This window comes from Schistocerca nitens, chromosome 6 (assembly GCF_023898315.1).
Source record: "Schistocerca nitens isolate TAMUIC-IGC-003100 chromosome 6, iqSchNite1.1, whole genome shotgun sequence".
In the NCBI taxonomy this organism is placed as follows: Eukaryota; Metazoa; Arthropoda; class Insecta; order Orthoptera; family Acrididae; genus Schistocerca; species Schistocerca nitens.
This window is the reverse complement of record NC_064619.1, coordinates 251,542,789-251,569,507: the sequence shown is the minus strand read 5'-3', so window position 1 is coordinate 251,569,507 and position 26,719 is coordinate 251,542,789. Positions and strand designations below refer to the sequence as shown.

At 37.1% G+C, this 26,719-nt stretch overlaps 1 protein-coding gene across 2 annotated transcripts in view; it reads right to left on the bottom strand.

Moving 5' to 3' along the window:
* Positions 1-9,106: 9,106 nt before the first annotated feature.
* The window catches only part of LOC126262373 (calcium channel flower), a 70,781-nt gene continuing 53,168 nt past the window's right edge, over positions 9,107-26,719 (bottom strand). The window contains exons 6-7 of one of the 2 annotated variants that reach the window (XM_049958968.1): positions 19,436-19,571; positions 10,308-10,446 (exon numbers count right to left, since the gene is read on the bottom strand). In XM_049958968.1, coding sequence (XP_049814925.1) covers positions 19,463-19,571 — 109 coding nt within the window. In that variant the 3' untranslated portion in view covers positions 10,308-10,446; positions 19,436-19,462. Of the gene's footprint in view, positions 10,447-19,435; positions 19,572-26,719 lie in introns of both variants that reach the window. The other variant, XM_049958967.1, reaches the window with a different exon arrangement.

Below are 26,719 nucleotides of genomic sequence, written 5' to 3'. Positions count from 1 at the left end.
AAAATAATTTTATTTATGGGAGAGGTTGAAAATACCGCTTCAGTTGTAAATTTCTTTATTTTCACATGACCAGTTTCGGACTGTTACAAGCCCGTCTTCAGGTGTCGTAGCTGTGCTGTGTTCCCCGAGCGCCGCATGTACCGGGTGCGGTGTGCTGCCTATGAATGCAGAACAGGGAGACTCCCTGTTACATGTGTTCATTATGCAGATGTTTGCTTGTTTGAAGTCATTTAGTGTCTGTGTAAACCATGTTGGTTGTCCTTTCAGCATTATAATTTTGTAATAATATATAATAAATAATAATAATAAATATATAATATAATAATAATTAAATTATTTATAATTGCCTAGTCAGTCTCACAACATTCTTTTGTGCACGGTATTTTTATTTTCTCTACACATACATAGATATTTTTATTGGTTGTGGCGTGTTACATACTATTTCTGTTGTCCTTGGGCCAAATATGCTTCTAACTAGTCTTCTATCTATTTTCCTGATTTTTTTCTTCTATGCCACATTTCCACACTAGTTTTAGTGTTTCAGCACCATACAGAACCTCAGGACTTGCTATTGTATTATAATGTGTAATTTAGGTCCCGTATTAATGCCTTCTTCTTATACAGAGTTTGTCTGTAAAAGAATGAGACTGGCTGCTGAGCAGCAGTCCAGTCACCAGCAGCACACTCCCCCAGTGTGTGGTTTTTGTGCATGTGTGTGGTGGTGGGGAGTGACTAAGCTAAGCAATGCACTGCATGACAATATGTGTCAATCAAAGTAACAAATCTTTTTACTAGACCCAGTGACATTAATTTGTGGTTTGACCGTAATGTAATGGTCATCTTATTTGCTCTTATCTCTACACTGCCCTTTACAAGTTGGTTATTCTTAGCCACTCACATAAATATTTGAATGAGCTGACTTTCTTGATTTTTTTTTTTTCCTTAATGAGTAATTTCTGTGGACAATTTTTAATATTCGCTTTAAATTCTGTCTTTGGGAAAGAAATTAGTAAACTAATTTTTCCTGCTTGCACAGTTAGGTTTTCTATTTGGATTTTAGCATTTTCTGCTGTGTCTGTTGCTAAGGCAATGTCATCTGCAAATTCCATGCTGTTCACATAGTTGTTACCTTTGTGGTTTCCCAGTTTGATGCCTTTTGTGTCAGTTTTTCTCTACACTCTAATCACTTTCTCCAAAGCATATGTGATAGTCCATCCTCATGCCTGACTCCTGTTTTTACCTAAAAGTTTTAGGAGAATTCTCCACACAACCTGACTTCGTATTTGTCCATGATCTTGGTTGAGGTTTGTAGTTTGTCGATCAAAGCCGAATTCTTTCATCATATTGATAAGGAATCTTCTGTCAGTGGAATCATACACTTTCTTGATATGTACAAATGTAAGAGACTCTAGTTGCATAATATATTCTCCATGGTCACCTGTTTTATAAAATCACTGGACTGGCTGGTAAGATCTGGATAGGCATGGTTCTTTTCATGCTAACAGACTTCTTCTTCCTTGCATTGTCTTCAATGCTAGAGGCTGGAAGAGAGCTGTTTGTATGTATTGACCAACACTATTTCTTTTTTCAACCCCATTCTACTTAAGCTTCTTTATACATTGAGTTAAGTCGTACCATCACTATTTAAATACAGATATCTTCTGTAATGAGATTACATTTTGACAAGTGCAACTGACTGAGAATGTATGACAGAATGACAGTTTTAAAACTTCATTTGTTCTTCTTCTGCAGTGCCACTATTATTCTTGTTATTGTGAGTGCTGTTCTTCCATGGTTGGAACACACCTCCAAGGCACTTCATCTCAGAACAAGCAGGTGGACATGCTAAACTCATTGACTCATCTTGCAGATTCACAGCACCTGTGTACCTTGCATTACCTGCACATAATAATAAATCATTTTCCCAACAATATGCTGTCTGAAACTTAACTACTAACAAAAATGTTTCTTAAATGTCACAGTTCTCTTTCATCATTGAAAAGAACAGAGTGTGACCCCATTTTCCCTACAATGATGTGTTATATCTCAGTATCTATCTACTGCATGGCCAACTGTTCATTTTCTTGAGCCATAGTTCCTCTGCATGTTCCTCATTGAGGTATGCCACTATTGCTACTTTATCTGTTTTACTGGACGTGTAAATAGTCTTTTAATTGCACTTTGTACTTTGATAATCATTGTTGCTACAACTGTCTTGTGGTCACAGATAGCAGTTTCAAAGCAGACATGCTCAAAGAGATCACGTCCATTTGTTGCCATTAGATCGTGTGTATTTCCATCACAAGTAGTGTTCTAGGTAGTTTTTAGAGCAGGCATTTAGGATGTCTTGCCACGCCCACAATTAATAAAACCATAATTTATCCCATTTGATTGTGGGATGATTATCTTCCGGTAATTACAATATGATAGGGAACTGAGGTTTTCTTTTCAAGTTTTCGGCTACATATGGCAGGGTTCAATTACAATTTTATGCCCACACCTGATACTGAATCTTGCCCAAAGAATCTTGCATGTAGATTTAATTTGTATCTCGGTGGATTTGAGTTTCTTTTCTACTGCAACAAATATTCCATTTCCTAGTAGCCCATCCTTTTGATACATACATAAAATTTTTGCAAAATCCTCACTGCATCAACTTTGGGTTTTTAACTAATTTTCTGAGCTTAGTATTACATGAGCTTTGCTGGTTTTTAGGAGTGCTTCAAACTCCGGCACTTCGTTGTGAGTGCTTTGGCAGTTATCCACGAGGATTTTAACACTCTCGCCTATGTGTGGCCTTTTTTGGATCTTACACTGATACTTCTGGGTCTGCTGCAACTATTATCTGGACTGGATGGAGAATCGCCTAATCTAAAAATCCCTTGTATGCATACCACAGTCAGCTGAAGTGTATGTTGACAGTGAAGAAGATAACTTGTTAGGCTGACGAGGACAAGATGAAGTGAATGGGGCAAAAAATGTTAAATATCTGGAGGAATGTGGCTAGGGTGTCCTCACCCTCAGTCCAGATATCATGCAGAATGTCATCAATGAATCTGAACCAGGTGAGGAGTTGAGGTTTCTCTAGATGGCCCATGAACAGGATAACATAGGATGCTGTCATGTCAGGTCCATTGAGAATATATTTGGGCTTGGTGACCAGGAAGGAGGTTGTAGTTCTGGAGTCAGTCGGGCATCAGGAAAGGTAGTGTTAAATAGCATGTGCCCATAGCCTTCGGGTGTTAAGTGTAGAGGGAGCATCAACAATGATGAGGAGGGTGCCCTGCCCTCTATTTTAACAACCCATTCATTGTCTGATCACACAAATGAGAGACGATGGGAGAGTTCTTGGAATATCTAAATATCACCCACAACAAAAAGCACACAGTTCTAAAAACACTGGTTGATCAAGCAGTCTTTGATGCCAAAAACTTGCCATGAACACTGAACCACTTACAAATAGATTTCCATGAGAATAACTACAACTACCAACAGTATATCCAGCAATTTGAGTAGGTATCCACAAGCAGAACATCACTGAGGAGAAGAGAAAAAAGCTTGCATTTTTGCCATCCTGTGGTTCAGTGATGAGGAAAAATTTGCTGGCTCTTGAATAGATATAACAAGTCAGTCTTGAGGGATCCAACTAATATATGTCAACTCACAAGACCTGCAATACATAATGTGGGCCTCAGAACTCCTGATGTGGCCACTATCATGTCATACCTGACTGAACAATGCTGGATTGAAGGAAAGAGGTGCCTGTGACTACACTATCCACAGAAATCAAAAAGTGCATTTGAAAATCCAAAATCCCTGTCTCATCAAAAGGGCTGTGATAGGATGATAAAATAAGCTAAAGATTAGAATACTTAATGTCTAATAACATTCTCCACAGACTTCATGGCTTGCAACATAATACAGTGTGAAACCTAGAAAATATGAAGTTAAAGCCGATGCTGTAGACACTGCCTTATATAGTAACACACTGAGCACCAGAGACATAAAAGCCTCTACTATAGCTATATAAAGGCAAGGCCAGCAACCACATAACAGACCATTTTTTACTTCTTGACAATGGCTAAGGAACACTTGGTGGAATGCTCATGGATGCATCACTAATTCTGATAATTTTATGTATGGTCATGTTCAGGGTTAACAACTCTGGATACTAATGAGCAGTTTTTGCTTTGTTTTGAAATTGTTTTCCATGAATATGAAAATGAATAATGCAACGTAAAAACATGCTGGTATTTCATTGTTTAGATAATATAACTTTTCAATTTATATATAAAATAAAAACTATTCAAAGAAAGCTAAAACTTTACATGATGGACTCTAATGAGGTACTGACAAAAACATGCGGGTGAGTGTTGAATCCTAATACTAGTCAAGCAAAATCAAATATAAAATTGTTAGTTGTAGTAAATGTAGAAATATAAATTTTAAGTGGTACTAATACCAGTTTGTAACAGAAATAAAGTTTGTTTTTACAATGAAAGAAAAACTAAACAACTTGTACTGTCATAAATATTGCAAAATTGTTATGAAGTAGTGAACTTATTAGTGATGAACATTGTAACAATACTACGTGGTTATCTTCAATGTGTAGCTATTCACATAGAACCAGTGTGTGCTGCAAAACTTGCTAGAAATGCTGATGCATTAATGCGGATCTGATTAACAGGGGAAAAGAATTTATTCCAGTTTTGATTGCCAGGTGCATTGTCAGGTCCTGTGAATAAAAGAAAGATGTGTAGAAATTTCCAGAATGAGATTTTCACTCTGCAGCGGAGTGTGCGCTGATATGAAACTTCCTGGCAGATTAAAACTGTGTGCCCAACCGAGACTCGAACTCGGGACCTTTGCCTTTCGCGAAAGGCAAAGGTCCCGAGTTCGAGTCTCGGTCGGGCACACAGTTTTAATCTGCCAGGAAGTTTCATGTGTAGAAATGTTTCCATATGTAATGGATTAGAAATGGGATGCGGGCAGAAAAGGCCAAACAAGTGATAAAGACATACTGTTGGTTTTATTATGCTTGAAGCAGTTCTGATGGAATCTGAGCAAATGTTCCTGTTTACTGACCTTCAGATCAGGCAGGGACCAAACATGTCCCTGGTAAAATTGTTCTTTTATGTACCACCAGAGCCAAAAGACACATGGATTCAGATTAGGTGACCTTGCAAGCCATACATATTTAAGCAGATCTTTCACTGGGCATGTAACATGAGGTGTTGCCGTATCTTGCATGAAAACAGTCGTTTCCACACAGTTGTGCTCTTCCAAAACAGGAACGACATGTACAAGGTTGTCTTGATTAACGTGCAGCCGTCACGGTACACCTGACAGGCCCTCTGGTTGTATTCTCTTGAAAGAAGAACAGACTGAGAATAAAGGTGCTTGTGAAGCCGCACCACAGTCCATACAGTGAGTGCAATAGCTCTGTGTGTAAACACATTTAACAGTACCCCAAATTTGGCAGTTCTGGGTATTCACTGCACTCTTTAGTATAAAATTCACTCCCTAGAACACTGCCTGGCCTCATGTCAACTTTGATCCATCCCAGAAACCAAAGAGCAAATTCAGAGTGTTGCCACTGATCGTGAAGTTTCAGTTGCTGCACCATCTGGATGTTGCATGGGCTCCAGTATAAAATAGACCACAAAACTTCCCTTATTGTTGACCATAGGATTGACAATTCCTGTGACAATGCAAGACAACTAATACTACCCAGGGTATGTGCTGTATAATCACTTACAGCAACAGCACCTCATCACACAGGGATTGGGTACATTCCTCTTCCAGGTGCAACACCAAGCTAACCAATTATTTTTAATTTCATTATCATCATCTTTAAACCCCCCCCCCCCCCCCATGAACCATGGACCTTGCCGTTGGTGGGGAGGCTTGTGTGCCTCAACGATACAGATAGCCGTACCGTAGGTGCAGCCACAACAGAGGGGTATCTGTTGAGAGGCCAGATAAACGTGTGGTTCCTGAAGAGGGGCAGCAGCCTTTTCAGTAGTTGCAGGGGCAACAGTCTGGATGACTGACTGATCTGGCCTTGTAACACTAACCAAAACGGCCTTGCCGTGCTGGTACTGCTAACAGTTGAAAGCAAGGGGAAACTACAGCCGTAATTTTTCCCGAGGGCATGCAGCTTTACTGTATGGTTACTGAAGAAGCTTGCACAGGATAGAGTAGCATGGAGAGCTGCATCAAACCAGTCTCAGGACTAAAGACCACAACAACATCTTTAAACCATTTAACACCACTATCTCTCTCCTCAAACCCTTCAATGGGGGATACTCTCTCAATTCACAACTATAATTGCAGCTGTTCACATAAAACAAGTTCCACTGAAAGCACACGGTCTCTCTAGTCAATAGCCTTACCGTTCACTCATGTATGGCTTGTCAAATGTCATACTATCTTACAAACAGTGCACAGTGCCAGATTTACACCTGGTGGCCAAATTGTGAACTTTTTCCAATGTAAATCAATTTTGCATTAACACATTGATATATCTATCAAGTTTCTGTGGAGACTGATTTAACAAACTGGCTGACTTCGGCTTGCGCATATGTTAAATAAATCAATGTTAAAAGATATTAGTGTCAAGTTATTTGCAAAAGTCTTGGCCCGCACACATATTGTATGCAAATCTATTCCCATACCCTTTTTTGCAGTTGTTTTATGTTCTGTCTCTCAGATAATGAATACACACCACTGCAATGCATTGACATTGAAATGTTTGGTTTTATTATATTTGAGGAGAATGTTAAAAGTACACGAATATTTCATTCATTAATGCTTGTACCTCATTCCCCAGTAAGCTGCAAGCAGATTTCAAATTGTCTTGAATTTTATGGATATTGATACTGATGCTGAAGTCTCAATTGACCCACAAACTGAGAAATCATATACCAACAGAAAAATTACAGCGTAACATAGGCAGTCTACATATAGATTTGAGCCACAACCTTATGGAAAGATTCCATACAGCACTATTTAATGACAGAGAGAATGTCAAAACACATGAGGCTCATCACAAAACTGTTATCATGAGTTCCTAGAAAAATCACCCACACCACATGAGTACTGTGGCTGGCCTTGGTCATGGTAGTGACTAATGATGCACTCTGCAATCAATAGGCCACGCCTCAATTGTTTGATATCTAGTACTGTAGATGAAAAAGAAAAAAAAAAGTGTATTGGGTATATCACACGTTACAATCCCATTCTATGAATGGCATGTTTGTCACCCTTTTGTGAACTTCATGAACGTGATAAATTTCTCAATTTTGTTGGAATGTCTGTGAAAAGTTTATCAAAACTTTTGCAGAAAATTGGACAGGGATAGGAGATGAAGAGTACTAGTTGAAGTAAGCATCATTAAAGAGAATCTTTATCAAGAGTTATTGTCAGCACATTATGCAATATCCATAATTTCATAGAAGAGAGCGAGTAGCGCAGTAGCATTATCACCAGTAATGCCTTCAACAGTTGATTGCCTTACCTAGAAGACTGACTGCATGGGGCTGCATATTTCTCATAGCTTCCTACTGGCCAGGAAGATGGGAGTAATTTCAAGGTAATGTCGCATGCAGTATCTGCATGATGATTGTGAAGATTTATGAATATACAGTGTGAAGCATACATCGGAAGATGATGTGGTCAGAAAATGTAGACTACAATTGAGCTGCTTTACAACACTTTTATCATCTTTCACTATCATTTTGTAAACTATCTGTGGTGCTGTGATAATTTTCTTGGTGTATACTTCAGATGAGGAGTGCCACTAAGCAGGTCTCTCCCAGATTTTTAGTATATATTTCTCTTTATCAGCATCCATGTCAACAAACAAATGATTTGTATAGAAATTCAGCACAGTTGGAAGCATGTCTATGGCTCACTACACACTGCCTGTCTAAAATGACTGGCTGAACCTAAATAGCCACAACTTTGGTCTTCGCCGTCTCAGTGTATCATTGCCCTAAATGGTAACCCATTGTGCCGAAAGCAAAGTTAGTAAGTTTGTCCACAATACTTCTGCAGATGTCCTGTAACTTTCTTTACTGCTTCATTCATACACAAATATCATCCACTGCAATGACTAACACTAATTAACTTGTCTACATATGCAGTCCACATGGTGTCATACTGTGTGTGGTAGAGGATGCACAGTGTGTCCGTATCATTTTGTCCCTTTTTGTTCCATTAACATATGATGGTGTGGGAAGAAAAATTGTCAGTATTCTTTATGAACATTAAATTCTCAAATTTGTCATACCATTATGCAAGATTTATAGTTGGATAAAATAATTAAATTACTGTTCGTTATTATGCAAGCAAGAACATACTGTAATGTATTTCCAAATATTAATGTATGTTTCTGACACTGACAGAACATGAAAGACCTCATGGGAGCGATTAGTAGCTGTGCAAAGAACTAGGACCTGTATTAAAATGCACAAATAAGTACCGAGGGAACATTATAAAAAAGATGGCAAAGGCAAAATTTTCCTGCCTTAATATGTTACTCAATGAAGCAATGCAACTGAACTTAAAGACACTCCTCTGGTCAAATACTAGATAGGCGCAATACTGTTATATTTCTTGCAAGATGATGTATTCTCATTAAACCTCAGAAAAGGGCTTTACAGTAGCTGCTGTAAGTAACCAGTGAGAAAGCAACTGTCAGATGAGGTGTTCCGTAGTAACAGTTTAAGTAATTGTACACAATGCTGATCTGAATGTAACCACAAAAGTTCAAGATCTTTTCCATAATGACAAAAATAATTTTGTGGCACACAATGTACTGCCAAAATTGATAATCTATATTTTTATGATAACTTTCATGGGCTGTGCCAACTGAGAACCAATCTATCATCTTCCATCCTAACTTAGACCTTGATTTGGTTTCAGATCAGTCTCTGGACAAATCCTAGTTTGAAAACAAAAGAGAGGAAGAAAATGCTTTGGTAGTTGGAAAAAGGACAATCTCAATGCCTAAATTTGAACTGACATTATTAGGTAGAACTGTACATTTAAAAATGTGCTAAAGGAACACATGAATAACATTTATCATATATATATACTTACATTCATTCAATGAATTTATTACAGTATAAATAACATTCCTAAATTAAAATTTTACAACAAAACCACCATTTCCTGAATTTATTTATATTCTTATTCTCTTCTGATCAAACTTTTTCTTACATTACTTACACAACCAAGAAGAACTCAGGAGCTGCCATACAGTTATTTACATTACATTCTGGTACATACACACTGCCTAATTATCTACACCCATAATTGTGTAACATCAGCATATCCAAATCGCTCCCATATTTGTTACTCAATGCGAATCGATTATGTATCTTAACCCTTTTCAACTATGATTACTGATTTACAATGATACCTTCTACAAAGAGCGGGTACACCAAATGACAAGTTTGTTAAAAGTAAAATAACAAAAATGCAATCACGAATGCACATCATTAAAACATGTAGTCCATCAGTCTTACAAAGGAAAAAAGTGTGTCAAAGACAAAAACAAATGAATACAAAAATGACATTCACACTAAATATTAATTAATACAAAATATAGCACTTAATCATATAATAGCAGTTAAAGGAAGTCCTATTGGAATGAAATCTTGCCCTTTTTATTTTATTTTCCCTCTTTTTTTTTTTTTTTTTTTTAAAAAAAAAAAAAGAGGACATGGGCATTTCCATTGCAAATAAATACTTACCCTAATTTCGGTTTATCTGGTGGATAACACCGCATGAAGTGCAGTGACAATTCTCAGTCTAAGATTAAAAAGAGTATAACTTAAGAACATTTGTTTATTTACTACGCTGGTCACTTGTTGATCACACTCAAAACCCTACCACACTGAAATATTACAACATTTCTAAATGCAATAATTCTAATAATATTCAACAATACACACACACACAAGTCCAAAAATTATCACAGTGACAGTGTATACAAGAATAGCACAAACAAAACACAATGTGATCAAGATTTCTTAGTCCAGATTTTGCCTAAATCTTAACAAATGCAACATACTCTTTCTTTATCACTGATCTACCAAGTTTTAGCTATAAACAATATTCTAATAAATGCAAAAGCACATAAATGACTAAAATGATTTTTGGTACATTGAGGGGACCAAAATGGCATAACACTGTAAATTGACTAAGTCAGCACAATCACATAAATGGCAGTCACCAATGTTTTCAGTTTACACAGGTAGTTTCCACAGCAAAAGAATTGGTAATAGTGAACCAATATGTCATACTACACCAACTAATGAGGATTTTGGGGGATCGCTGACAGCTGTTGGCTGAGCATGATCAACAAGGTTGGAATGGGTTCCCGTTGGAAGTCCGTCTGGCTGGGCAGCATTACTACGCATCTCCTCTGCCGTTGCCCTGAAAACATTTTCAGAGGGCTTTTGAGATCCTTTTCACAACTGCACTGAAAATATTTCAGAACATTTTATATTTTCAAAGCAAAAACCCTTCAAAAAGAAGCATTATGTCGCTGATAATACAGAGATCAGCATACTGCTAAAAATGATTGATCCAAGCAACTGACTCAACAGTTTACCCGAGTAGAGCTGATTAATGTTTTAATACATATTTTTTCCAAGGCAGTAAATCAGAAATTACCCTTATGTTCTACTGCAAGCAGAAAGTGCACTCACTTAGCTGTAGCCATGCATCGTGACAAAAATTGCACTCAACCAAAAATATAACATTCTATAACTGATTGATTCAATTTAACTGAAATGAAAAAAAGTACAGTAAAGCAGCAAAGAGAAGAACAGTATTAGGAATAGGTTTATCATTTACAAGTTCAGTTTTCAGTGATACACACATGCAAAGGACTTCCTCACAGTCAAACAATATTTCTCTTGCTAGCTATGTAAAGAGATTCTAAGATGTTGAAGTATCCGCATTAATCACGGGAGTGCACCATTTTGATGTGCTGGTAAAATAGTGCATTAGTTACTTACAGACAATTTGAAATTTGGCAACATTCGTTTCAGAAAGTATACAGCAAGGAAAGTACAATGTGACGTATTGCCTGTTTGTTTCTATTTTGGAATCTTCCGCTGACATCTGTTTAACGATTTTCCTTATGTTCCAATAATGTGAGTGGCTGGTGTAGTCAAAGATTCACCCAGCAGTAGAGGGTAAAGCTTTACTGATGCCACCCACTTGTGCTGCTGAAACATCAGGAAACTTGTTTAATGTCAGCTGAAAATCCTGAGACAGAAGCAAACAAGGCTGTGAAAACCTGAACAATTTTGCACAACGTGGTACATGAAAATAAATCAGTCCAATCATCTGCAGACACAAGATTTACTTTTAGTGACCAAACTGTCAGGCCCCATCTCACATCTTTGATTTGCTAGGACCTCTCTTCTTCTGCTATTTAAACCACACATATACTCTACTGCTATTCTTTCACTAACTCTACTGAGAAAAAGGATACAATAGAGATCGGTTTATTACTGTTTAAGATTAAAATCATGGTATGAAACATAATTGTTATCTGTAAAGAAGTTTCATTCCAGTGTTCACACTCATGCAGTATGAAAGACTCATTTGAGAAACGTTTCAAAAAATTCAATGGAGGGTAGCTTTGTCATAAGATTCCTCCCTGGGATCACTGCATAGGGGTGGGAAATGTGATTCAAGTTAGAGTACACTGAAGCCATAAGAATAACTATAAATACATAGTCATACTATAATGGGGAAAGACAATACTGACTAAAAGCAGTAAGGACAAGATCAAGTGTGTGTGTGTGTCTCCCACATAGTTTTGATTTTTCAAGGTGTTTTGTCGGTCATCAACTCCTTCTGTAGAAAGCTTTCCTTGCAAGCAGAAAAGCTTCCCAAGACAAACTTGCTAATAGAGAGGTTACTAACAGCATGGTAAATGAAACCGCTTCAGTCACAATGAGTCTTTTAGACTTCCCACTTAAAAACAATTGAAGTTTCCTAGTAATAAGAAAGATAGATTTATTTGGGTTTCAGATGTCACACATGTGGTTGCTGGATATAATTTTGGTACTTCTGAACATTAACAGTATTGCTCCATGCACTAGCAAATAATTTTAGGTTTTGTATGTCCACCTAATGTCACCTCACATTTTTGCAATTTTTCTACCTACAAGTCATTTTCCAAACAAATGTGCACTAAAAATTTTTCTGTAAACCACAACAGGAATTGTCTATGAAGGGTACATGCATCTCCCTTCATTCATGGTATTGTATCAATGTTGCTGATTACATAAGAAATGAGCTTGTCTCCACACTGCCATGAATGGGACAAACACTGCTTTTCATATGACAAGCAGATCAGTACAGCGTTTGTCAACAAACTGGCACACTTGAGGCACCTGTAAGCTTTCAAAACAAGTTTCTTCAAGTATTATAGGAAAATATTGTGCAGTTAAGGCCAGGTATTGACATTTTTCTTGAGTGGCTGCCCTTTATTGTCTTTCTACTAGACTAGGACAAAGATTTTTTTCTGCCTTGGAACCATTTTTGAAGCTTATAAATAATATTCTAGTGCACATCTAAGCTGCTGAAAATTTTATGTGGCCTTGCTGCTTTAATATATTCAATAATCATGCCCTGCAAGAAAGCATTTGAATGGATTCTGTGGTATTACAATGTTGATTTCACCAAAATGATAAAAGAGTGCAATCTAAACTGATGTTATGGGACTAACAAACTGCTTTCCATTATATCTGTGTTACATGTTTTTGGAATCAGATAGTGTTTCTTTCCTGTATGGCCACCAAAACTCCAGATGATGAGAAAAATCATTATCCTTTACAGAAAAACAATTCAGCCCCCCGCCCTTTCCCTTGTTATGACTTCAACATTTGAAGATTCGAGTAGGTACACACTTTAAAATTTTCTCAGTAGTGTACACTTAAATGTCTTGTGTGTCCATGTATTTTTGGTCTCTTAGCTGCTAAACCTTCAACAGAAAATAGGACAGAGCACCAAAAACAGTAATTTTGCGCTAAGGAGATAAAAACTAAATTTTTCTAACATTTCACTTGCTTTTGTTAAGATAAGGTCTTTCACTAATAACAGTATTGAATTGTATTTACCGGTCCTGTTGTCTACAAAAGTATCTTTTGCATTAAGACATTGGACAACTCAAGTTATAAGTACACTTCTGAAACTGATTTCTAGGGGTTCTTATGATTACAATAAAACACTTTACAAAACATACTTCATAAATTTAAATACTCTTCGATGGAGTAAAAGCAGTGATGCTGTAAACATGACTTCAAGACGATTTTCCAAAGGATCTAACCTCAGTAATAGCTTTTATGTTTTCAGGAAGTTTAAAGTTTAACTACCATGTGGAAAGCGCCTTTTTGGCACAGAGAGGTGTTGATTTGGGTTATATGTAAATTTTTGTTTTGTCTGGTAAATTGATCGTGTATATCACAGTTTTTATGTATCTTCAGTCCTTACCTATTACACTTATTTTAAAGAATATAAGGATTTCCATAATGTACACACAGTAATGGAGGAATACCAGATATCTTAAACAGAGGTTTGCAAGAGTCTCTAGGTTTGCATCCAAGCAGCCCTTTTTTTTTTTTTTTTTGTAGTTTGAAAGTGCTATCAGCCATTTTAGAGTTTCTCCAGAAAGTGACTCCATATTTAGGACAAAAATGGAAGTAGCCATGATATGCATTCATTACTGTTTTCTGACTACAGCATATTTTAGTGAGAAAAGAAGATAACATGTCTTGCTCAGGTATTCAATGTGCTTATTCCACTTTACATTACTGTGCAGCTTAAGTCCAAGGAATTTGGTTTCAATACTGTTACTAAGTAATTCATCGTTGATAGAGGCCAATGGGATAAACATGTCCTTGTTTGGAGCATTGTGAACTTTTTTTTTGTTTTTAGCTGATTATTCTGTGCCCAGCTGCCAAGTAATTTGTTTATGGGCTGACAAGTGTTCAGATACAGTGTTTAGATGGATATTTGTGTGCTTGATGCACACTGCCTGATTATGATTGCTCAGGAAGGAACTGATCCCATTTTGGACAGACCTCAGATAACATTTTTCAAGCTCTGACAGCAGAATCTTATGGTCCACCATGTCAAAAGCTTTTGACATGTCAATGAATACACTTATTGAGTCCTGTTTCTTTTCCATTAGGCTTAATATGGAATTTATGCACTCATAAATAGCAGTTGTCATTGACTTCTTATTTCTGAATCCATGTTTTTCATTGCATAGGATATTTTTTTTTTATTTATAAATTTCATAAGTTTGTCATACATAACATTTTCTAATACTTCTGAAATGCAGGAAGAAATTGTGATGAGTGTAGTTATTTATATTATCTTTTCCACCTTTTTATGTACTGGAATGACTTTTCAATACAGCAGGGAAAGTGACTGCCTGAAGCGAAGTAAGCAGTCATGTAAATGAGTAAGTATTTCAATTAGACTTGATGCACTCCTCTCTATGAGACTGTTACAGGGACACAATCAGTGCCTGAAAAGGTGGAATTTTTTGGTTCTTTTATTGCATTAACTACTACATCTTGTCAGACAGAACTTATGTACATTGATCCTCTAAAAGCACTTATTTTGTATTCATTGGCTTGGGTGCTCTTATGCAAGTTTGACAGTATCATTTTATCAGCAACACCTGTTAAAAAAACTGTTGAAAGTTTTTGCTATTTTTAAGGGGTTTATGCTATTTTTAAGGGGTTTATCACTCTTATACTTTTTGTGACAGTGTTATATTTTTGCAGGATGGCCTGTGTTCACCAGATTCTTTTTTATAACACAACAACAGCCTTCTGTTTATTAGCTGAATTGTAAATGTATTTGTCATTATGCATTTTTTTGCTCCTCTCACTACTTTTCTTCGAATTCTTGAGTACTTTTTATGGTATTTGTGTATTTCAAATGAGGAATTTTTGGTTTGCACATATTACAAAGTAGTCTTATCTTACAGCATGGAACCCTTATTCCCCTTGTGATCCAGCTGTTTGCTCTAGAATTCACCCTTATGGTTACAATTCTCAGTGGGAAGGCAATTTGAAAGAAATGGGTTAATGTATCTATGAAAGAGCTGAATTTTTCTTTGATACCATAAATTTTGTGAACTTGTGACCATTTTTCTTTCTGTAACAAGCTGTTGCAGTTTCCATTATCCTTATTATACCTTCTACTTGTGGTTCTTTAAGACATGTTAATAATAATGCCTTTCATTTTTAAGCTTAATATTTGAGCAAGATGGTCACTGAAACCTGCACTGAAATTTTTTAGTGAAGTGTTTTGTAAACTTTTCTCGAGCAGAAATTGATCTAAAGCTGTTTCGCAAGCTACTGTTACTCCTGTAGCAACTTTTACTTCAGCCAGTAAATTATAGGATGTTGCACGGTTCAAAAGGGCCTCTGTTTTCTACTATATGTGAAGTTGCCTCAGATTATCAACTCTCAATCCATTTTGTTTACTTTATTTAGCAATAACGCCATTTCATTTAGGAAAACTTCAAAGTTTCGAGATGGTGATCAGTAAACTGTAGCAAAAAAACTACGTTGAAAATAATATTTCAAGAGCCAGTGACAGGATATTTTTAGTTGGAAACCTCAGATCTCCAATGGATCAAGCTGTGATGCAAAAAACACAAACATTTACGATACATTAAGTTTTCTGAACACCATCCAATAGATTTCAATATACTTTTTGGCATTCTCCAAAATACATGTACCACTTCACTAAAAATCTATCCATACTTTGAAATGGTAGTACAATTCATAATTCAACCAGCTTCTTGTTTATTTCTTCTCAGAGAGCTTCTTTTTATCCATCTCTACAGGCAAAAATCTAATGAAGTGAGGTCTAATAACAGTGGAGGCCAATAAAGAGAATTGAAGCAGCCAGTTTGGTAGTCAGTGGTGTTACATTTAGATTGTGTGTTACCTGAGAGATGTAAACTGCAGGAACTTGGTTATGTTTAAAGAGCATGCTTAGTCCTGTAGGCAAAGGAATGCAAGCTTTCAAGGCTGGTGTTAAAATCCTTGGCGATTTCTGTTTTATGGGCTCTGGTCCAAGGCATGTTTCTATGCTGAACTCTTTCCACACTAGAGGCTCTTCATTTAGCATAGATGATTTAAGAAGGCAAAAGATATTTAATCCGTTTTTGCTCATACTACAGTACACCACACATTTACAGAGAAGATCTGCTGAAACTGTCTCCAGAATGGCATTCATATCTTTGTCACACAACAGGTGTTAGATGGGAGAGCTGCTGACACCATCCCAGACAAAAGTTACATTACTATACCACAAATTGCAAGTTAGAATTGCAGAATAATAACTGTTGAAAAGTGAGGAGATTACTTACAAGAACAAAACATACTACAGAATTTTGTGAGTAGCAAAGTTCAACAGGCAGTGTGTTTTCCATATTTTCATTCGATAATTCTTTCTTTCCAATGTTCTTTATTCAGCCAATGTTAGATGTGGACTAGTACGGTACTTTTCCAATTCTGCAGAGAACCAACCACACCTGAATATAAGCTACTATTATTACAATTGAATCACTACTCACCAGCTCATTTTAAAGCAACTGCCATCTCCCCATGAGGAGAAATCCATGTACCCCTTCTGTCTGAATCTAGTGTAATTGCATGGTTAAATGTTACATCATTTTTCAAAGTGCATGCACAATGTGCGTCTGGGGTGGGACATGACAACCAGCCCTGACTATCTTTGTGAATATAGAAGACAGCCTAAAACCATGTCCAGGCTGGCTGCCTCCTCAGACCCAGTGTTAATCTGCAAGGTGAATTTGATCTGAGGCCTACATGCCTTCCTGTGTCCCAGAGGTGGGAGCTTTAACACAGTCGGCTATTCGGGTGTGTTTTCGTTCAATAAAGTCCCTCTGAATTATACGTCTGGGTTGAGTCTTCAAGAAACAGCTTATACAACTCAATCATAATGAATAATACACTGACTTAGCAAGTTACAAGGTTTGTACAGGGAGCGAAAGGCTATTTACAATTTGTACAGAAACCAGATGGCAGTTATAAGAGTCGAGGGACATCAAAGGGAAGCAGTGGTTGGGAAGGGAGTGAGACAGGGTTGTAGCCTCTCCCCGATGTTGTTCAATCTGTATATTGAGCAAGCAGTAAAGGAAACAAAAGAAAAATTCGGAGTAGATATTAAAATCCATGGAGAAGAAATAAAAACCTTGAGGTTCGCCGATGACATTGTAATTCTGTCAGAGACAGCAAAGGACTTGGAAGAGCAGTTGAATGGAATGGACAGTGTCTTGAAAGGAGGATATAAGATGAACATCAACAACAGCAAAACGAGGATAATGGAATGCAGTCGAATTAAATCGGGTGATGCTGAGGGAATTAGATTAGGAAATGAGACACTTAAAGTAGTAAAGGAGTTTTGCTATTTGGGGAGCAAAATAACTGATGATGGTCGAAGTAGAGAGGATATAAAATGTAGACTGGCAATGGCAAGGAAAGCGTTTCTGAAGAAGAGAACTTTGTTAACATCGAGTATAGATTTAAGTGTCAGGAAGTCATTTCTGAAAGTATTTGTATGGAGTGTAGCCATGTATGGAAGTGAAACATGGACGATAAATAGTTTGGACAAGAAGAGAATAGAAGCTTTCGAAATGTGGTGCTACAGAAGAATGCTGAAGCTTAGATGGGTAGATCATATAACTAATGAGGAAGTATTGAAAAGGATTGGGGAGAAGAGAAGTTTGTGGCACAACTTGACCAGAAGACGGGATCGGTTGGTAGGACATGTTCTGAGGCATCAAGGAATCACCAGTTTAGTATTGGAGGGCAGTGTGGAGGGTAAAAATCGTAGAGGGAGACCAAGAGATGAATACACTAAGCAGATTCAGAGGGATGTAGGTTGCAGTAGGTACTGGGAGATGAAGAAGCTTGCACAGGATAGAGTAGCATGGAGAGCTGCATCAAACCAGTCTCAGGACTGAAGACCACAACAACAACAACAACAACAACAACAACTGACAAACACTACAGAAAATATGTTGTGCATCATGGAAAGATTTATTGTTAAAATTCTACAATCCTCCCACACACATCTCAAAAAATGACTATGGCAGAAATATTATTGATATTCAATCTCACAGAAGCTACTCAGTTTTTATACCGCACATCTCACAAATGTAAAAGGAGTGTGGTAAAACAATAAACACCCTCTCTGCCAAATGCTGTAAGATGACTTATGGCATAGATGTAAATAATATAAAAATGCCTATAATGTGTGTCAAGGATAGATCACTACACATCAAATTGTTGGAATGTTCCTTCTGGGCAATTTCTAACAGAGGAAAGCTTTGTGTCTGATGTACTGCTACACATAATGGCTACACACACTGCTGTATTCACTATGAGTAAATAGTAAATGATTCTTGCAGTCTTGACTATTGCCCTGGGCTATTATCAGAATCCAAAAATTATATTGACATGGTGAAAACTGTTCTATTGCATTTCTTTGTATGTCCAGCAGAGTTACAATATTTGGCAATACTAGAATCTGAGGGTGTCAAAAGGCAAGCGAAACACTGATGTTCAGTGGAAAAGTTCATTGTGGACTGCGCTGACTGATAAGCTATTCCAAATCGACAATGTATCTTTTATAAAATCCATTTCCAGTCGCAAATCATCCTTGACCAATCCAAGAAGGGGAGAAATGTAAGCTAATGCATGGAAAACCACTTTTACCTTAAATTCTTAAGCTTTATGGCTGTCTTTAACGAAATACTGCCAACATGTAAAAGGAAAGTTTTGCACACACCCCAAAATCACACAAGTCTTCAATTAATTTGAACTGAGTATCAATTTTTCTCGTAACTCACACTGTTACTCCCTTAACTCCTTATGCATACTATCTAAATTGGAAACTAAGTGTGGCCCTATGGCATGTAACAGTGATGGCCATTTGAAGCTTACAAAATATGTCTCAGAACCATCATTATTCAATTCATATAAAAAAATCCACTTCATTTTAATAACTGATCTGTAAATTAATATTTTACACTATAAATGAAACCAATTTCTAAATTTACTAAAAAATTCTTTGGTTGCATCAGTGCAGCATCTAGAAAGAATAAAATGCAAAAGTGTGCTACATTCATTACAATAATATTTATTGGCAAGACTACTATGCATTTCACCAACTTTCTAGTACTATCTAACTTTGTAGGATATCAACATGCGGTGTTCAGCTGTAAAGGAAATGCATTACTAGCCGTGAGAATACTAAGAAGAATGAAGATATTTTTGCATTTTGATTTCTGATCCTAAATAATGTAACATGCAGGGCACATGCAAAAAAGATTAATGATGTCAATTACAGTGATAAAGAAACTGAGTTATTGCGCCTAGGTTGGGCGCCATATGTCAGGATCTTCCATTAGTGTTGTGTTATGGTCAACTTGGGGAGTTGAAGCTGGAGGTGATGCCATTGCCGCCATGTCTTGCCGAGAACCTCTGTCAATGTAATATCATGAATATTAAGTTGATATCCCCAAAAAACCAAAATAAGTCTTCTGGAGTTATTGTGTACATACAAACTTTGTTAAACAGAAGAACTGTGATTATTTCTCAACTTTAAATACAAAAACTGTCTTACATATAAATATTTCCTATTTCATGTGACGCGCAATATTTTATAATGTTAAGCTAGAGATGCATGCAAAGAATATTTTAAAAACTAAGAAAAATGTTCACTATATTTCATATTTTCGTGGCTTAGTGGTTAAGTGCAAACTACTGAGCTACAGATATGGGGCTTGATCAATAGTCAGACAGGATTTTTATCTTTCACTTATCAATTTGTTAATGTGAAAAATTCCAAGTTGCACCTTGGTTTGAAGTCCATGTAAACTGGCTGGATAAGTCTGTTCACATCTCTGAGGAAGGCAAGGGTAGTTATTACCACTTTTAATAGGACTATGTCTAATGAAGAACTATTGTTTCTCAAAACAGCTTCCATGCTGACTGCTTTATCTTCTATCTCATTTTGCAGCAATCATGATCAACAGTGAAGTCATAATGATGAGCATGATCACTCCATGTTAAGACCATGCACGATGGTACAGGTCTCTACTTGCGATGAGCAAGGTTGAAATCCCCATCCACCAACCCTGATTTAACAAGATGGCAGCAGCATATAAAGACGAATTAAAAACAAGGATAACACAGTGTATGGATCATTGTTTTCTCAAAGGGATAATCCAGCATTTGTCTTTCAGGTAAGGCAAATGAGAGGAAAGCTCATTTTGTAAAGCCAAAGTGAATTTATTTCCCATTCCTTTCCAAATGAACCAGGTCTCTCTCCTCATTGACCAAACAATTAACAATATACAGGGTGTTCAAAAAAGTGACTAATACTCAGAGGCGGTAGTACTGATTGAGGAAAAACGTCCAATAAACATCGGTCCAGAAATGCATACTTTCTGTGATAAACATGTGTTTACAGGTGGTGTTCAACTTGCTGTCCAATCATGACAATACACCCCTCTGCCCTCTGGCATAAGGAATGATGCACCCTTTGAAGTATACCCAGTTGCTGTTTTACCTGCTAGTACCCATTGAAGACAACCCTGTAGTGTCCACACATTGTTGATTGACATGACGTAGACTAATTCCTTCAAGTGTCCCCCACAACTTTAAGTCTAGGAGATTAAGGTCTGAGGAATGAGCAGGCCTGAACTTTTCCGATAATTGTTTTCACTCCTAAATGAATTACCATCTACAAGGGCTTTCTATAACTGTATTAATTTTTAACTGTTAAATAAAATTCACCAACTAAGAAGCACCCTTTATTATAAAATCTTAGCATTTGTTACCTCTTATCTCTGGTGCAAATGCCAGCTAATGAAAAATGGAGTGATTAAGACATCATCCCCTGACAATTGAAACTTCATATTGCTCTCTATGCAATTAAATCACTGCCTGCTTTTACCATTATTGATTCATGTACTAAAGTAGTTTTGCTTCCAGACTATGCCACAGGTTGCAGAGAAAAAGCATATGCACAGAATTCCTAAAAGGTAAAGCTTGTTTTCACACCACAATAATTTATGTGGCATTGTCCTCCTGGAGGCATTATTATGCCTTTCCTATCCTCTAACCTTTGAACTGACAGACCCAGCGAGTTATGGGGAGATAGGGAGGGGGCTACACTTCCAACAATAACCCTGAACCACAGTGCAACTTGACATTTGTCACATTAATAAAGACTGCCACAGATGAAAGAAGTGGTGACAGAAAAATATCTTAGGGCAACTGATAATTGAATTCTGGACCTTGCAATTTATGATCTGGTTCTCTGGTTGGGTGGATAAGTGTCACACACAAATTGCCTGTCTTATATTAATTTTAAATAAATCTGGTTGATAGTTTTGTAAAGAGACAAAAGGAATTTTAAACGTAAGAAATGTTTGTGACCTTACTAAACAAAACCACGACTGTTACAGTGACTGTTGATGACACTTTTAAATTAAGTTAAATGCATTTGAAACAAATAAGACTCTATAGTTGCAAAATGTAGCACAATCCCCATATTATCTGTAGAAACTGTGACTAATTCTGCAAGATGTGTTATGGAAACATTAATTAAGTACGTGGTTACTGTTATTTGTGTATTTTACTCGACATCCATAAAAAGTTAAAGACACAAATTAAATCTGAAATATCAATCTACATCACACACACACACACACACACACACACACACACACACACACACACTGCAATCCAATCTCCCCCTACCGGTCGACACACAAACAAAAGTTGCCACTTGTATGTTGGTGCAATATCAGGTGATTTGTGTCTCCTATTGATTGTGGACACTTTTATACACTGTCTGTTCAAACTTTTTCCATCCTAGTTTTCAGTGAAGAACAAGGCACCAAACCCTTTCCACTTAGAATAGCCTACACTGAATTATGGGAATGCAGACATTCTCTTGTCATTGTAAGTTGCACAGAGCTTAAAATCTGTTACAGTAATTTGTGCAGCCTTTTACAATAAGCATGGCAAACAACAGTGAATTTGTTTAAACTACGGGTAACAATTTCATACTGGAACAAACATTTGTCAGGAACTATTCTGCCCATCAATTGTGTCTTTTTCACTTTCTGTAAAATAGCCCCATGCAATAGGCAATATTTCTGACACGCATGATTTTCACCCTTACTCTGTATAATGGTTCTCTTTCTAAAGATTTTCTTTTAAAGAGTGGGCTCAATGCAAGAAAAAGGCAGTTCACTCGGCAAAAATTTAATTATCTTTTTCATTACTATGGTGTAAAATGCGGTCCAGTTATTCCTACTGATATACAATATACTTCTCCCTCTATATTAAATTATGCCCAGTGGAGTGAATTTAAGACATTATTTTGGGGTCAGCTTCTCCAAACCATTTCAAAAAATATTAATAATATGTCACTGTTAAAAAAGAGAGCAGTACCTATGAAGCTCATCCTCTTTAACACCTTTGGCCTACACAACAGTTGGAACCATGGCCAGTTTGTAACACGCAGCCATGGTGCTCCCTACCTCACACAAAATAAAAACATAACAACAAGAATCAAAGTCTTGTGTAAGAAAACATTAAATATATGCCATAATACTCCAGTGAATGACACATAGTCAAATTATACATTACATCTGATGGTGCCTGCAGCAGGAGTATGAATGCTAGTGTCACCAATGTTGTGACATTATGCCTGTTAATTTTGACACTCTGGAGTATGTTCCTATCACTACCAATCAAATAACCAGCTATCACACAGAGAGAAATCACATCTGAGCAGAAATGGCTCTGAGCACTATGGGACTTAACTTCTGAGGTCATCAGTCATCTAGAACTTAGAACTAATTAAACCTAACCAACCTAAGGACATCACACACATCTATGCCCGAGGCAGGGTTCGAACCTGCGACCGTAGCGGTCGCATGGTTCCAGACTGTAGCGTCTGAGCAGAAATCTTCCAAACTAGACACTCACACAACTAACAATCAAGAGGAAAAAAATACTGATTCCTGTGACCACTTCAGTTCAGAATGCATTCTTGTAAAATAACGGATACTAGACCTACTCGACAACTGCCACGTGCTCTAATCTCTTGGAGAAAAGCAAGGTTATAACTGTCATCAAACCAAGAAAGTTACCTGATGATCCTGGAAGCTGTATCTCTCCATACACACTACAAAGCTGCTCCTTATTCTTTCACAAGCCAGTTCCTATTTGGGAAAAAGTACGACTTCACAAATAATAAATGTCGCACAACTGATCAAGAATGGTTTTGAAAATCTGTAAACCTGTGTTCAGGGCCTCTTAGGTCTCTCTGCCTCCTATGATCTGTTTCAACTGAACTCAGACCAACAGTGTTAACACCGTAACAAAAGGCTAGACACTGGCCTTGATATCAGATACCTCTTGGACAACAGTAATTAATTAATTAGTTAATTAATTGTTAAAGTTTTTGTGGTCTTCAGTCCAAAGATGGTATGATGCAGCTCTCCACACTCCAGTGCAAACCTAGCCATCTCTGGATAGCCGCTGCAACATACACTGAACCTGGTTACTGTAGCCAATCCTTCATCTTCCTCTACAATTTTTACTACTCACACTTCCTTCCATAAACTGATAATTCCCCGATGTCTCTAGATGTGTAGTATCAACTGATCCCTTCTTTGGATCAAGTTGTGCCACAAATTCCTTATATCCCCATTTTGATTCATATCCTCCTCATTAGATATTCAGTCTATCTACCTAATCTTCAGCACTTTACTGTAGCACAAAATTTTGAAAGCTTTATCCTCTTCCTTTCTGAACTGTTTGTCATCCATCTTTCACACCCACACAAGGCTACACTCCAGTTCAGGAAAGACTTTGTAACATATAGACATACACTAACGTCAACAAATTTCTCTTTTTCAATTATGGTTTCCTTGCTACTGCCTGTTTGTATTTGGCCATTGTCAATTTTTCAATTTTTTTCTTTTTTGCTGCTCGAAAAGCAGAAGTCATCCTATTACTTTTAGGGTCTCATTTTCTAATCAGATTCTTTCAACATCACCTGATTTAATTTGACTACATTCAGTTAGCTTTGTTTTACTTTCACTGATAATCAGTCTATAACATATTTTCCAAGACCATATTAAATTTTTAACTTTTCTTCCAAGTCCACCAGAATAACAATGTCCTTGGCAAACCTGGATATTTTTATTTCTTCTGCTTGTACTAATTCGCTATTTAAATTTCTCCTGTTTCCTTCACATCTTGCTCAGCGTACAAATTGAATAATATTGGGGATAGGCTACAACCCTGTCTCACTCTTTTAACTACAGTTTTCTTTTTATTCTCTTCAAATCTAACTGTAGTCTGGTTTCAGTACAAGTTGCAGATTAATTTTCACTCCCTTTTTTTATTCCTCGCATCTTCTTCAGAATTTCAAAGAGTATAATCCTGTCAACATTGTCAAAAGCTTTCTCTATATCTACAAGTGCCATGAACATAGGTTTGCCTTCCTTTAATAAATATTTTAAGATAAGTTGTAGGATCAATACCAATTCGTGTGCACCTACTCTTCTCCAGTACCCAAACTGAAATTCCCTCAGGTAGGCTTTTATCAATCTTTCCATTCTTCCATAAACAATTCATGTCAGAATTTTGCAACCCTAACTTACTCAGTAGCATTCACAACTGTCAGAACTTGCCTTCTTTGGAATTGGGATTATTATACTCTTCATTAAGTCTGAGGATATTCTGCATATCTTATACATCATTTACACCAGGTGGAGAAGCTTTGTCATGGCTGATTCTCTCAGGGATCTCAATTTTTAGAGAATGTTGCCTACTCTAAGTGCCTTGTTTATACTTTGGCCTTTCACAGCTCTGGCGAATTCTTCTCACAGTACTTTATTCCAGTCTCATGTTCACATTATCTTTGAGTTCATTCCCTTTGTATAGCAGCTTCAGATTTTTCTTCCACCTTGCAGGCTTTGCTTCATTGCTTGCCATATGAACTCTTACAGATTCTTCTGTTTTCTTCAAAAAGTCTACAACTTTCCTGTAGATGGCATCTATCTTTCTCAAGATCATGAATGCTTCTGCAGCTTTGCATTTCTCCTCTCGCCATTCCCAATTTACCATTCTGCATGCGCTGTCAACCTCAGGGTTGTTTTTTTTTTTGTCTGCATCCCCTTTTTCTCATTTCATTTTCTGCATTTTATATTTTCCTATTTTGTCAATTAAATACAATACCTCTTGTTCTATTCAGACATTTCTACTAGGCTTTATCTTTCTGCCAATTTGATCCTATGATGTCTTCACAACTTCATCTCTTGAAGCCACCCACGCATTCCTATTGTATTACTTTCCCCCAGTATGAGTCAATTGTCACCAAGACCTGTCTTTGAAACTCAACAATTTCTGGTTCTTTCAATTTATCCATGTCTCCTCTCCTTAATGCCCAACTTTTCTGCAATTTGTTCAGTTTTAATCATGCAGACTGGTCACCTACTGTTTAAGGAGGCAAAGATAATTTCTATTTTTAAATCTGTTACACCCAGCAACAAGATAGAATTTTGCCCCATAGCCCTTCTAAGCTGCTGTTGCTGCTGCTCCAAGCTCTGTGAAAGGTTGGTCTGTAACAGAAAAAAAGTGCTGTCGTAGATCATGTTCCAATTTATTAGGCAAGCTTCAGACTAGGCCACAGGTGTTGCAACCACAAGTTGTCTCTTGCATTCTTCATAGAGGATGGATCCCAAATGAAGCTCTCACTGCTGCCTCCAGTACTGAGTCGATGGAAGGCCTAATCTATGAACCACTTCAAATTATACATTGCAAAACGATGGAGCAATTTGTTAACACAGCATGCTAAGTGATCAGAAGTTCCATATAATCATTGGAAGCAAGATAAGCAAAGAGAGGAAAGCTCAACAACGGATTGTCTTAACACAAATTATCGTTTCAACCTATATTTATCTGATCTTCCTACCACTTCAACCTGAAAATTTTGCTATGTCAATGACCTGCCACTTGCTGCAGAACATAAGGAACCAACATAGAAAGAAAAGATGCCGACAAGGGACTAGTCTATGCTGGAGACTTTTTTCATAATCTGGAGACTCCAACCCAATGTGAACAAAACAACGGTATCCTGTTTCTATTTGAATAATTATCTGGCAAATGCAGAACTGAATGTAAGTTTCAGAGGGAGAGTCCATCAGATTTCGAACCCAAAATATCCACGTGTCATCTTGGACCAAAAACTGTCCTCCAGACACCACCTTCCTAATCTAACTCAGTCACTGAAGACTCATAACAACAACCTCCGTAAGTTATGTGAGTCACCTGGCGGTCCCTCAGCAACTGACCTGCCTTCTTCAGCCTAGGATGTGATGTACTCAAGTGCTGAATATCATGCATCTTTCTCAATGACCAGTCACCATACAGAGCTTTTAGACTACCAACTGAATACTGTGCATAGTATATGGCATTATCAGATCTACCTCAGTTCTTTCATGCCTGCTGTTAACAAGTATTATGCCATCTAATTTGTGTAGATCTACTGCTCTTACAAGAGAATTCAACTAGATGTCTGGGAATCCCAATCTACCCAC